Raw genomic sequence first — 14,023 nt, 5'->3', positions numbered from 1 at the left:
AAGTGGCATTCTCGAGCAGGCAGGTCTGCTCAGGCTACCTGAGCCCAGGCAAGGGAAGGAGGGGCATGAGGGTTCCAGAAGATGCCTTGACTCCCCCAAGCACAGGCAGAATAGATGATCCATTTGTCCCAAGAGCCGCTAACTTATTCGTAGGCCCAGGGCAGTAACTGTTTGCCATGCCTTCTGAGAAGCATTTGTGTAAGTTTATCACAAAAAGTAGGATGCAATGAAAGCTTCAATTAGAAAGTTTTAAAACAAGGCTTTTGAGATGTCTCCAAGCTGAAAGGCTCAGAGAAACAAGTCTCTGCGAGGCTGCACTCTGCCAATGGTCTGACGAACGGCTCCCTCAGCCAATCCTGTGGCCCAACTCATTTTCCAAACTCCCAGAGATTTCCCACAGCGTACAGAGACCAGGGGAGGAGAGCGAGTTCTCTGGGGCTTGGGTAAGAAACATAAATGAGAAGAAAAAGGCTGCACAATATGGAACAAAGGCTCTACTCTGTAACGTACTGGCAAGTAACGAGGAAGGAATTGCTGGATCTTAAGAGTTACCAACTCTCAGACGTGGAAATCGACCAGGTTTGAGTGGCAGCTGTCTGCGTCCCAGAGGGCTGTCAGCATGCCTGTCATACTCAAGAGCAATCGATACTATTCCGGGCCATCGCTTTCTTCAACAGCCAACGTTCTACAGTCTCCTCAGTTCTCTGTTTTTTCAGATATTAATCCAGATATTTGTAAACATATAAATCTTTTGGAAGACAAGCCACCCAGATGGACACCACCCTTTCACCTTGGCTCATGTCATCAGGCCCTGAGTGCCTGTGGAGTTGGGAGGGCAGGTGGGGGTGGCTCCTGCCTGCCTCAGAGGACACTATTTTAGCACAGGGATTGAGGAAAGGAGGAGGCAGGAGCCCAGGACTGCCACGCTAAACCTCACACACACTGGGTTCTGGCCGAAGTCAAATCTGCCGGTTGTTGAAAAAAAAGAAGCGACTGACCTGATCCAAACGAAGTGCGCCGTCCACAAACCGCTGTTTGCGTAATTCCTTTGCGATACCGTGGAGGTTCAAAACAGCCCGGTGCACCTCCTCGCTGGTGTGCTCCGGGGAGACGGGGGGCAGCTCCTTCTCGGGGATTTTCCTAGTTGGGCCTTCAATCATGCTCTGTGCATGTTCATAGCTCAGTTTGGTGCAGGAGCGGATGATAGTCTGGCCAAACCATTCACTGAGGATCTGCAAAGATGGACAGATTGTGAGGGAGAATGTTTTTCAGCTTTTTCTTTCACGCAACCATTCATTCGTACAGATTCTACAGATTCACTGAGCGCCGGCTTTGTGCTCAGAGTGCCATTTGGCTCTGGCGGGGTACAAAGAGCAGTCAGATGGGGCGCTACCGCCCTTAGGGAGCTCAGGGCACGGACTTCGCAGGCGGTGGAAGTCAACGAGCGGCCTCTATGCACGCGGGAGGCACGGGCGAGGCCGAGCAGGAGGCTTGAGGCGAAGGGCCTGCTGGAGGCTTTCTCATGAGTTGGGAGTGGCCCTCAATGCCAAACTGGAAGAGAGAAGAAGGGATGGACGCCAAAGATGTGACAGATGGGGAATCTCACTGGACCTGATGGGGGCTGAAGGAGAAGGTGCAGCCACGGACAGAAACAGAGAACACAGGTGCAAAGCAGGACGGAGGTAGAGAGAAAACCAATTCCAGTTTGCTCTATTTGGAGCATGTATGTAGAGACAAAGGTCCAGAACAGGGTTTCTCAGCCCTGGCACTACTGGGCTAATTCTCTCTTGTGCTCTGTAAAACGCTCAGTGGCATCCTTGGACTCTACCCACTAAATGCCGGTAGCACCTCCCCCAAACCCCGAGATGAAAACCAAAAATGTCTCCAGACATTGCTAAATGTTCCCTGGGGGAAACGCAGCCCAGCTTGAGAGCCTTTCAGCAGTGGTGCTTGCTGAGTGGTGGGATTAAAGATGTTTAATCCTTTCAATGTGTCTGTATTCTCTATAATGAACATTTATTACTTTTAAAACAAAAATAAAACATTCAAATATTTTGGGGACTCCTGGGTCTGAGGTGCAGGGAGGAGATCCAGAGGGCCGATCTGTAGCAGGCAGTCGGGGCCTGGGGCAATGACTGGGCTGAAGGTGGGAGCTGGCATCGTCGACCAGAGGGCCCAAGAAGGGAAGAGGGTAAGTAGGAGAGTCGAGGCTGCATTCTCTACGCCCTCCTCCATTTTGGGGAGCCAAAAGAGAAGCTGGAGAATGGAAACAAACAAAAAACAAGGGAGTTCAAAGAGACAGGAGAAAGATCAGGAGCGTCCAATATTAGGAAAAGCAGGAGAAAGGGCCTCAGAGAAGGGGTACTCAAAAGCTACAGGAGACACTCAACGGCACTTCTGACGAGAGAGGCACCGCTTACACACTTTCCGTATGGCAACTATTTAACCCACACAGCAACCCTAGGAGGTAGGTATTTTATTATCCTCATTCTGCAAATGAGGAAAGCAAGGCAGAGACACATTAAGTAAGCTGTCCAAGGTCATACCACTAGAGAACGGCAAAGCCAGGAACTGAACACAGGCAGGCCCGCCCCAGAGTCTGAGCGCTCAACCACTAGTGTATGTCAAATGCCACTTGGATGTCAAGGAAGATGAAAACAAAGAAAAGGTCTTTGCATTTAGCATTTGGTTACTGGTGGTCTTTAGGAAGGCTATTTTAGGGGGAAAAGTATGGGGCGGGGCAGGGGACAGGGTCGAATTGCAAAGATCTCAGGCATGTGTTGGGAATGGATTACAGGGATGCTGCCACAGTGCTTCTTCTCGCCCTCAGGGCAACCAGAGCCCTGCCTTCCCTCAGCCTGGCACACACACGCCACGTGCCACTCAAACAGCAACATCTTCTGCGTGTGTTATGATGGGAAAAAGTTTGGGAAGCTCTGGGTTAAGGATGGGTGAGGGGCTTCCCTGGTGGCACGGTGGTTGGGAATCTGCTGCCAATGCAGGGGACACGGGTTCGAGCCCTGGTCCGGGAAGATCCCACATGCCGCGGAGCAACTAAGCTCGTGCGCCGTGACTACTGAGCCTGCGCTCTAGAGCCCGCGAGCCACAGCTACTGAAGCCCGTGTGCCTAGAGCCCGTGATCCGCAGCAAGAGAAGCCACTGCGATGAGAAGCCCGCGCACCACAACGAAGAGTAGCCCCCGCTTGCCGCAACTAGAGAAAGCCCACTCGCAGCAATGGAAACCCAACACAGCCAATAAATAAATAAATAAATAAGTGTATTTTAAAAAAAAAAGGATAGGTGAATGTCCAGCAGTAGAGGCAATGCAATGAGTGTGGGTGACCGCTTCCAGAAGGATGGTAGGACAGGGAAGTTGTTGAGCAGGCAGGACAGAGGACTGTGCCGTGTTTGCAGGCAGGGGAAGAAGCCAGTACAAAAGGAAGGCTGAGGATGCGAGAGAGCAAAGGGAGTGATGCCAAGAAGGGCCAAGGCGACCCATCCAGGAGAGAGGAAAAGTGGCCTGGAGAAGGCAGGAAGAAAAGGGGAGGTGAGGGGGAGGAGATCTCGAGGGGAAGAAGAGGGAAGGTGAGAGCACTCACAGTGGATGGCCCCGATCGCTGGAAAAGTGTAGGACAAAAGAGTGAAGGGGGTTGGGTGGGGTTCAAGGGCATGAAGACAGTGGAGAAGCTCAGAGGCAAATGCTGTGGGAAATGTGATTCATGAGCAGGGAAAAGCCAGATGTGCTGAGGGGCAGAGGGGGCTTGGGAGAAGGGAGGGAGCTCCAATCGGCCGAGAAACTTTCTCCCTGGGCTTGCAAACACCATTTTCATCAACTAAACCACTGTGGCCACAACTTCAGAGACAAGACTTCCCGAAAAAGACCATCTGAAGGGTCCATAGGTGTTTCCAGTGGGGAACGGGAGAGCCCAGCCCACAGCTGTCCACACCACAAAACCTCTAGAGGACACAGCTCCTACCCTGGATGGCTAGAGAGACCCCTCTGATACCCTCTCCTTCCACTGAAGGAAGAACCAGTACTCTTGAAATGGCAGCCATGAAGCACAGGAAGAGAATGGTAGCAACCTCTCACAGTTTTCTTTAGTTCAGTGCAAAGAGCCTTATTATGAAGAGTCTTGAATCTGTAATATCAGACTTTCTTTCTTTAAAAAAAACCCCTCAAACTATACTTTCTGGATTATTCCAAGAACTACTCCTATCTCAAAAGACAAGCAATTCAAGTACTGTGCTCATGGCTCTTCCGCTGTGGCGAGCGGGTCCTGAATTTGGCTCTCAGGAGGTGTCTGCGTGTGCTGAATGCAAGAGAAACTGTAGAGGCGATTCTAGGGACTGCCCAACAGTCCTGTGGGGAAGTAGTGTGTGCAGGTCTCCAGAAGAGCCCCTTTCAAGGTCAGCCCACGCTTGTCCTTCCATCACATCCACATTTCCTGAAAACTCCCCACTAATGGAGCTGCTCCAACCTCTGCTAGGATGACAGGGCCACGACCTATTCATTCTTGCGGTCGCAAAGTTTTCCCCCTGGACATTCAGCTTGTTTCCTTTTCTCCATTTCATTCCAACCCCAGTCAGTCAATCCTCCTCCTTCTGTGTGTCCGCACCTTTAGCTTGGGGAAATGTTCCTTTCTGTTCGATTCCACTCCTTTTTCACACACTCCCTCAGGCATCCGGCTCATAGGATATCTGGCCTCTTGGGGTCTGTGTCCCCTTTTCCTAGAAGACACAGGTAAGCCCTGCACACTCACACAGGGTAACCACCGCACACAGGGCAGGGAGACTCGGACCACCCTGACTGGGCATCCATTTTCATGCAAACTGGTGGGTCAACTGCTTTAAAAAGCTAGTGAAAGCTCCAGGCCCTCTCCCCTGAAGTATTTACAAACAAAATTTTGCAGTAAGTTCCAGGAGGTTCCTAGACACCCTGCCACCCTGAAGTCCACGGATCCGGGCTCTAAACAGAACTTTGTTGCTCCCTCTGAACCCCCATTTATAGGGCTGAGCCCTGACCAGGGGCCACTTTTCATCCTGAGGAGTTCTTAAAATGTATTAACTGTAACTTGACAAAATCAGAAGTCTCGCACTCCTCATCAAAACTTGCTAGCAATACAAAATGGCCGCACTATCTCAGTCAGTTTGAGCCACTTTTTTTTCCTAACGGGCACCTCTGCTCCTTCAGCTTCTTTCCTTACCAGTCAATGACAGCACCCACAAACACCAGCAAATCTGAGACTCCGCGCTGATGAGAAGCTTCCCACAGCTCTTTCACCTTACTTGAGCCTCCCCTCCCTTAATGCCTGCATTCCAGAAAATCTGTACCTTTTTTTTTTTTTATTTTTTTTTTATTTTTGGCAGTGTTGGGTCTTTGTTGCTGCACGTGGGCTTTCTCTAGTCGAGGCGAGCGGGGTCCACTCTTCGTTGCAGTGTGCAGGCCTCTCATTGTGGTGGCCTCTCTCGTTGCGGAGCACGGGCTCTAGGGCACGCAGGCTTCAGTAGCTGTGGCATGCGGGCTCAGTAGTTGTGGCTCGCGGGCTCTAGAGCGCAGGCTCAGTAGTTGTGGCGCACGGGCCCAGTTGCTCCGCGGCACGTGGGATCCTCCCGGACCAGGACTCGAACCTGTGTCCCCTGCATTGGCGGGCGGACTCCCAACCACTGCGCCACCAGGGAAGCCCTGTACCTTCTTTTAGAACATACAAAGGGCTGAAGTGGAAGCTCTGAAGCGCCAAAAAGAACTTCCTGGCCCAGTGACGTCGGGCAGCAGAACCTATCCTGCTTCAAAACAATCCAGTGATTCTGGGAATCATACCTGACACACGGACTAAAAAAATTCTTAGGCCAAGAAACCACACTGTGGGGCGGCAGCAAGGATGCCCATCGCAGCCTTACCCAGAGAAGGGCAACAGGAAAGCAGAGACCCAAACGGGGCCAGGCGGGGGGTGTTGGTTTCCGGGGGCAGCGTGCCTTACAGTACAGGAGGAAGGGCTCTCTGGATGGAACACCTCATTAATTTCCAATTTGGAAACTGGATTCACATCAACGCCCTGTTCGTAATCAGGGCCAGTGGCAGAAGACAAAAGGACAAAGAGTTTTTCATGGAAAAAGTAAAAAAGCCACGAGGAGCTTCATAAACAGAACCCTTCAAAGAAGAATCATGTCCCTCCTCTTCCCTTCGTTTAATCACAGGATTTGGGTCACTCCCTTTCTGCAGGCGGCAAGTTTCCTGCATATACTCTAGGACGTTCTTATGTGGAACGTCAGATTAAATATCTTGCCAATACTGACGGAAGGCATCTGGCTGGAAAAAAACCTGGTTAGAAACGAGCAAATATTGTCTACCTCAAGACCTACTTTCCGGTACCAGGTAGGACAGGAAGTGGCTCAACACTGCAAAGCACCTGGCCCTGCTCGGTGGCAGAGCTCTCATACCTACGACCCTTTAAAATCTCTCCAACACATCTGGGAGGAGTGCATTATTCAGCCCATTTTACGTTGAGAGAAAAGGTTGGGGATTTGTGAAAAGTCACGCAAACTCCTAAGTGACGGCCAGGATCAGCTCAGACTCAAAATCTAGTGCTATTTTTATTATATTTCAGCCGAAGGTTACAAAATAGTGAAGTAAACAAAATAATATCAAGTTTCTATATTTTATAGATACAAAGTTGTGAGAAAACCATATCCTTTGAAAACAGTTAATTTCCATTCAAATGTATTTAAAAATTTATCTTCTAAAAAATATGTCAGTGTCTCATTAAGAAATATTTGGTTCGAAAAACTGCTAATCGGGTTAATTTGTAATTTTAAGTAATTAGATGCAAAATCACTTCTGTAACAGCTCTGGGCTTCTATACGTAAAATATTTGGTTCAAAAAAACATATCAGGAAAATGAACTTATTTACAAAACAGAAACAGCCTCACAGACATAGAAAACAAACTTGTGGTTACCAAAGGGGAAAGGGGGGGAGGGATAAATTAGGAGTTTGGGATTAGCAGATACACACTACTATATACAAGATAGATAAATAACAAGTCCTACTGTATAGCACAAGGAACTATCTTCAATATCTTATAATAACCTATGATGAAAAAGAATATATACATATTGTTTTTCAGCTATATATATACACATATACATATATACAGCTGAGCCACTTTGTTGTACACCAGAAACTAACACAACATTGTAAATCAACTACAATTCAATAAAAACACACACACAAACAAACAAATGGAAGACGTAACAGGAAGAAAGAAACATTTTCCTGCCTGGAACAAAACCAGGCTGTTGAGGTGGCCAGGGTAGGGGTACGCGGATTTCTGCCGCTTCTTAGCTGTGGACACGAGGCAACCACCCAAGGGTGGGGAGGCCCAGCGGTGAAAAAAGGCAAAGGTACCAAGAGGAATGTGCCCGAAAAGAAACCGGGCAGAAAGAGGCAGGGCTCGAAGGCAGCTCGGAGAGGCTGAGGGCAACACGTCTGTGATGGCAGGGTGCTGGTGACGTCATGCAGGGAGCAGAGGCGGGGGTGGGGGGTGGGGGTGGTGGCGGCGGTGAGGAGCCAGCAGGGGTCTCCTCTGCTGGGCCTGCTCCTTGCACTAGGCCTATGGTGAAGGAGTGAAGTACAGGTCACTTCTTAAAGAAGAACAGAGAAGACCATGGTAGGATCAAAGAGTAAGAAACAAGACGGAAGCATCGTCAGCAACACACTTCATCTAGACCTAGCTGTGTCCTCGCCTACTGTGGCCGGACTGCGCCTGTTACCCGAAAACTGGGTTCGCCTCTTGGTGGGTGTCAAGCCAAAAGACACAACCAAGCCAAAGAGCGGGGGAAGGAAGGATTTATTACTTGCAGCGAGTAAGGAGAATACTGGGGATCTTTCCCAAAGAAATATTGCTGGCTTTTAATCTGTGTTTTCCAGATAAAAGGAAACCTTTCCCCTTAAGCTAATTATAACCTACAACAACTTGGTAAATTATACCTTTGTGGGTAGGATTGAGACATTTTTCTTTTCTCTCTACCTGATTCCTCTAAAAATGGAAAACTCTTAGATTCCCAGCAGCCTTATCAAGGACTCTTAACTAACTCATGTGCAACAAAACTAAAGGAAATTCTCTAGTGAAACTGTCACAGAGTATAACTACTTACAAACAAATATTACGGCTTGCTTTAAATCTACTGCTAAAAGCACATGTATAATGTCTGTGTGACAGTTCAGTATAACTGATACAGTGTATAGCCTATAAAATGTTTCCCCATTAACATACCTCTGAGCCTGTTCACTATATCTGATTAGTTTTCCCCCAACATAGACAACTAGGCAACTATATATAAACAAAAAGGAGACCTGGCACCATGGGACATGATGGATGCCAGGCAGCAATCACCCTGGCATCAAGGGACAAATATCTGACCTATCAAAAGATTTGCAATCAAAAGGGGAAATGATAAATTTTCACACACTAAGTTAGGTATGGGAAAGCCATTCTGGCTAATACATGATTTAACTTGAACTTTACAGTGACCAGAATGGCCTGTTTAGTGGCCTATTGAACATGCTTTGTACATCTGCTTTTACCATTAAGGAAAGTAATGAATTCAGAAATCAAAAACAGAGGCCATCATCACTCACACAGGGGCCTTCATGAAATGTACCCAGCAAGCCTTAGAACGACAGTAATCAGGCTGTCGGTCTGCTGAACTCTGAAGTTTCTATGATGAAAAAAGCGGTCCTACAGAACTGCGTGGCCCTTGGTATTTTAATAGCTGCTCAAGGAGGAACTTATGCTATAAGACATGCTGAATGCTGGTTTTTATACCTGATGAGTCTTCTAATGTGACTCACCTCATGATGCATATGAAAAAAAATTAAATCTCTTCTCTGAATGATCCTCTTCCCAGTTTGGGGAAAATACTGGGAAAATGGTTTGGTTCAGGGGTCTCTTGGATCAAGTCTCTGCTAATGATGTTGCAAAATTGCTGTTAACTGTCTCCCCTGCTGCGCCTCTCCTACACCTGCTAGAATAATGCTATGCAAGCGAGAGGTTCAGACACTACTCCGGCGGACCCCAAAACTTCTCTAGCTCTAGCGACAAGAGAGTTTCACTCCTCTAACTAGGGAGACTACAACGCCCACTCTCAGCCCTGTACCTCTCAAGAAAGAAGAGTGAAATATCTCAAGGGGGGGACTGTGTAAGCAGATAGGATACGGGGTCCCCGGAGTAAAAGAACCAGATGTAACTTTCTTAAATAAGAGAAACCATCTAAGGCTTCAGCCATTTTGTGATCTGAGCCAGGCCACAATGCTTGTCCTTGCAGAAGAATAGGTCTCAGTCGCTGAATTTAAGGGAATGAAAGAAGGTAAAAACAAACCGCTGTTACCAGGCCAGGGAGCTAACTTAACCGTATCGGAGATAATACATCAGTTATAAAGACTCCTAGTTCTGTTTCAACGGTAAAGATTAGCCTCAAGCACATTTCTGAGCTGTTTTGCAAAATTCAAACCCCCCTTGAGGGCTCATCTGTCAGATTAACTGGAACCTACGAATGAAGATGTTGACTTTTTCTGATCCTCGTGACTTCAATCAACTACAACCTGGACTCCGTCAACCTCTGCCCCAATTCTATGCTGAACCCTCCACCCTCCTTTGCTGAAGCCTCTTCAGGAGTATGCATGCATCCTTAGCTTAAAACTTCCCCAATTTTGCTCCTCGGGGAGACACTGCTTTGGGAAAGATCCTCGGTGTTCTCCTTACTTGCTGCCAGTAATAAATCCTTCCTTCCCCCGCTCTTTGGCTTGGTTGTGTCTTTTGGCTCAACACCCACCAACAGGCGAACCCAGTTTTCAGGTAACAGGCCGACTAGTGACCAATGCCAAGGGAAGCTGAGGAGGGAGCATGGGCAGCAGAGGGCCATGTGTTTGCCAGTTTTAGTTATAAGGCAGTTTATTTATGTGCTAGAATTTTCTGGAGGATTTATTTGTATAGAGTCAACTGTGTTCTTTTCTACTGTTTCAGGTCACTTGCCACCAGCCTGTTCTGTTGTCCCTCAGACTATAATCAGGCCCATTCCTATTGTCAGAGAGGAGGAAATTTTCCTCTACCCTTCTAGGTTCTTCTGGCTGGTCCAAGAATTACACTGTCATGAGACAGATTAATAGGAGAAAATCAAACAAAAGTTTAATAACATGGTATACATGGAAGAGACTCAAGAAAGCTGAGTAACTCACTAAAATGGCTGAAACCTTACCTTAAATACCATCTTCAACTAAAGACAAAAGAGGATGTTGGGGGTAGTTTAGGATTTAGAAGCAGAGGAAGGAAATTCACATGAAGATGGAAAAGCAAATGTTTGGTAAACAAATGTTTGCCAGGCCTGGCAGAGACAATGGGACACAGAGGAGAATTTTAACAAAACAGATTTTGCAAGGTTCCTCCCTGTCTACCATACCAAGTTCATCCTATAGTTATCTATGGTGACAACTCCTTCCCTTCGGGAAACAGGTCCTCTACCTACGTTCTATAGACAGTTAGGGTAAAGTGAAAGTTTCTTCCTGAGTCTTTTGGGTCTTGATTGTTTTCAGCTCAAAATAATCCGCATGTCAAAGAGACATTTTGGGGTGGCAAATTTGCTCCCCTACACCATCTTGCCCTGGAGGTAGCTGTCTACATTTCTGAGCCTAACAGGAAGGAAACAAGGAGACTTCCTCAAGTGTCTGCCTTGCAAACCTAGGAAATGGCAGAAAAGCCTGAAGGCCGGGAAGTGGTTCGGAGACAAGAATTCCATCCCTGTGACAGAGGATGAGGGTCCACGCCTGAGCGGTCTCTGAACAGTGTTCCCTTTACTGCAGACAGTTGCGAGGGGGTGGGGAGGGGCGGGAGGAAGCTTTAAAGGTGGTGGACTGGCTGGGAGGCCTAAGGGCTGTGGGAAGGAAGCTGGAGGTGGGGGAGAGGGAGGAAAGGGAGGAAAGCGTAGGAGAGCAATGGAGGAAGCTTCTCAGGATTGCGTTCAGACTGACCCAAGAAACACAAAATCACAGACTTCTAAAGCCTGTGAGGTTAATTCAGCTCCAGCCTTTCAAAAAGACCAACCTAAGCCATCTCTCAAAAAAAGAGGTCCATCCTTCTTTTAAAGACATGCAGCACAGCGACATGTTATGTTGTTTATTAACCTCAGAGCCCAAGTCCTTACAGTTAAATCAAATCCACGATTAGTAATGTCAAAATGCAGGAGAAAAGTTGATTAAAAATAATTTTTAGCTCTTTGCATGACAGTCTTAAAAATGATAAATGTCTTGTTTTGTTTTGTATTTCTTGAAAATATTCTTACTTTAATCTCAAGGATTCACAGCAAAATCTGTGCTCAGGATTTAGTCTGCTGTTACCTTGAAGTGACCTTAGGTAAGCCTCTAATTGCCCGGTACCTTCACTAGCAAACCAGGACACAAAGTACACAGGAGAGTTCTTCCAAAGGCTCCCCTGGTCCCAGGCTGTCTCTACAGGCCTGAAATAAAACAATTCTGCCCCGCTAAGGACTAAAGATGAATATTCTGGGAACTTTTCTATTATTTTCGGAGTCAGCCTTTGAAGCTATTGTCTCTCACCGGGAGCTGCTCTGGCAAGATTTCCGCTGCAATGTATGAGGATGAAACACAAAACCCAGCACTGTGTTTCTTTACCATGAGCTGCAGCCCCCAGTCACACGTCCTACACATGAGCCTCGGCTCTGTGGGCTTGCTGCAGACACCAAGATGACCCGGGAGGAGCAACCGTTTGATTTTTCAAGTTTCATAGCATTTCCATAGGCGGCAGCTGGTGTGGCAGCGGCAGGGTGAGCAGGGAAGGCAGAGGGGGAGACACTCTGTGGACGGCCCATCACGCAGAAGCAGGCAGTGTGCCTTTCCTGGCGAGAGCTGTGCGAGGCCTTCCTCGATCCCAGGATATAGCTCAGGGGTGCTGAGATGGCTGCTGCGATAAAAACGCCTTACCAAGGGAACACCATGCTAATGCAGCAGGCTAAACAAACAGAACTGTGAAAACGGATGTGCGATTCATTTTATGAAGTCATTTTTGAGCATTTTGGGGGTACATGACACTGTGCTGTGGGGGAGGGGAGGGAGGCGATTAAAAAAATTAAGAATGCAGGCTTCCCTGGTGGTGCAGTGGTTAAGAACCCACCTGCCAATGCAGGGGACACGGGTTTGAGCCCTGGTCCGGGAAGATCCCACATGCCGTGGAGCAACTAAGCCCGTGCGCCACAACTACTGAGCCTGTGCTCTAGAGCCCGCGAGCCACAACTACTGAGCCCACGTGCCACAACTACTGAAGCCTGCGCGCTCTAGGGCCCATGTGCCGCAACTACTGAAGCCCGTGTGCCTAGAGCCCATGCTCCGCAACAAGAGAAGCCACCGCAATGAGAAACCTGCGCACCGCAACGAAGAGTGGCCCCCGCTCGCCGCAACTAGAGGAAGCCCATGCGCAGCAACGAAGACCCAATGCAGCCAAAAGTTTTTAAAAATTTAAAAAAAAATTAAAAATGGGCTCTGCTACAAGGATGTTAAGGCCCAATAGGACAACAGATCTGTGCACATATGGTGCTGAAGTGCAGATAACAGGTACTGTAAGGGTGGGAGATGGGAAGATGGGTTCTGACAGGGAGGGCAGGGTTCCTCCCATCTGAGCATTTTCTCAGAAAGGCCACCCTGCCCCACTCCCAGATTTCAGCAGGGACCCCATGCTGTACTCTCTCCAGGCTGGGAGAGTCTGTGGTCCTCATCCTCCTAGTGAGAGCTGATCTCCCACCTGGGGTTTGGGTCCTGAACTTCCCACTTCCTTCGTGACCCGGTTCCAAAAATCTATTCCTTCCTTCCTCACCTTCAACATCTCCTATCTGCCTTCCCATGCAGCCTACAAAAACACTCCAATATCTCTCTCCTGTTTATTAAAACAAACAAACAAACAAAAACAGAAAAAAAATCTCAAAATAATTCTTACTTTTACTACAATGACAATATCCATTCATTGCAGAAAACTTTTTTTTTTTCATTGCAGAAAACTTTAAAAAAATATAGGTGGGAAAAGGAGAAGAAAAAAATCTATAAATCCACCATCAGGAATTAACTACTGTTTCTATTTTAGTGCATATTTAATTCCTGTATCTTCAATACCTTGTATAGAACAGAGCAAACATTCAATGAATATTTACTAAGTGAATGAATGAAGGACTAATAACAGTTTCATAGAAGAAGTGGCATTTTAGCCGAGTCTCAAGGATAAGTAGGATTCATGTTAGTAGGGATGTGGGGAAGGACATTCTAGGAAGTGGGAAAAGCATATGCGAAGTCTCAGAAGTGGAGCAATTCCATATTAGGCCAAACGAACCCTACAGTGGCAACAGCAGAGGCTGAGGGGGCTGCAGGATGCGTGGCAGATGGTCATGCAATGGGGGAGGGGTTGGTGGAGGTCTTTGCTTGCCATCCTCTAGAGATTAGACTTTTGTAGATAATCATAACCCACTATCCCACTGTCATGCTGTAAGAGGATATTGAGTAATAGGACCAGATTCAGCTTCTGGAAAGTCACCTACCACCACTGGGGAAACAGAATGAAGAGGCCATGAACAGTCTCTCCCATCCAGGGGAGGATGGCAAGTACTTGGGTGGGGACAGCGGCTGTGGTAACAGTGAAGAGAGGATTGATGAGAGACACTTTGCCAAGGTAGAGCTGCTATCACTTAAAACTGCTGGGATGTGGCAGGCTAGAGACCGAGAGTCTGGGTGGTTCAGAGGATGCCGATGCCATTAAAAGACCTGGAGAACACAGGGCTTAACCTCAGGTTGCAACAGGAGCGTGTTTTACTGCATCAAGACAGGGGAAACGATGAGCCTCTGAAGGGGGGACTGTAGCAGACCCAGCTGGCTGGTCTCTCTGCTTTCCAAGAAGGAAAACTGAAAGTTACCTGGGGGAATGGTGGGTCTTGAGGGAAAGAGGACTGGAAGGCAAAGTTGGAAGCTGGAACCG

The 14,023-nt window shown here is 47.8% G+C and overlaps 1 protein-coding gene across 8 annotated transcripts in view; it reads right to left on the bottom strand.

Moving 5' to 3' along the window:
- Positions 1 to 14,023, bottom strand: part of DIS3L2 (DIS3 like 3'-5' exoribonuclease 2) — a 378,405-nt gene that overhangs the window by 72,840 nt on the left and 291,542 nt on the right. For all 8 annotated transcript variants that reach the window (XR_009700788.1, XM_061188495.1, XM_061188488.1 and 5 more), the window contains exon 13: positions 999 to 1,232. Coding sequence is in view for 7 of the 8 variants with exons in the window: in XM_061188495.1 (XP_061044478.1) it covers positions 999 to 1,232 (234 nt within the window). In the remaining variant the exon portion in view is untranslated. The remainder of the gene's footprint in view (positions 1 to 998; positions 1,233 to 14,023) is intronic.

The sequence above is a fragment of the Eubalaena glacialis genome, chromosome 1, assembly GCF_028564815.1.
Source record: "Eubalaena glacialis isolate mEubGla1 chromosome 1, mEubGla1.1.hap2.+ XY, whole genome shotgun sequence".
NCBI classification, from domain to species: domain Eukaryota; kingdom Metazoa; phylum Chordata; class Mammalia; order Artiodactyla; family Balaenidae; genus Eubalaena; species Eubalaena glacialis.
Note: the sequence above shows the minus strand (reverse complement) of the source record. Positions and strands in the feature narration are given on the sequence as shown.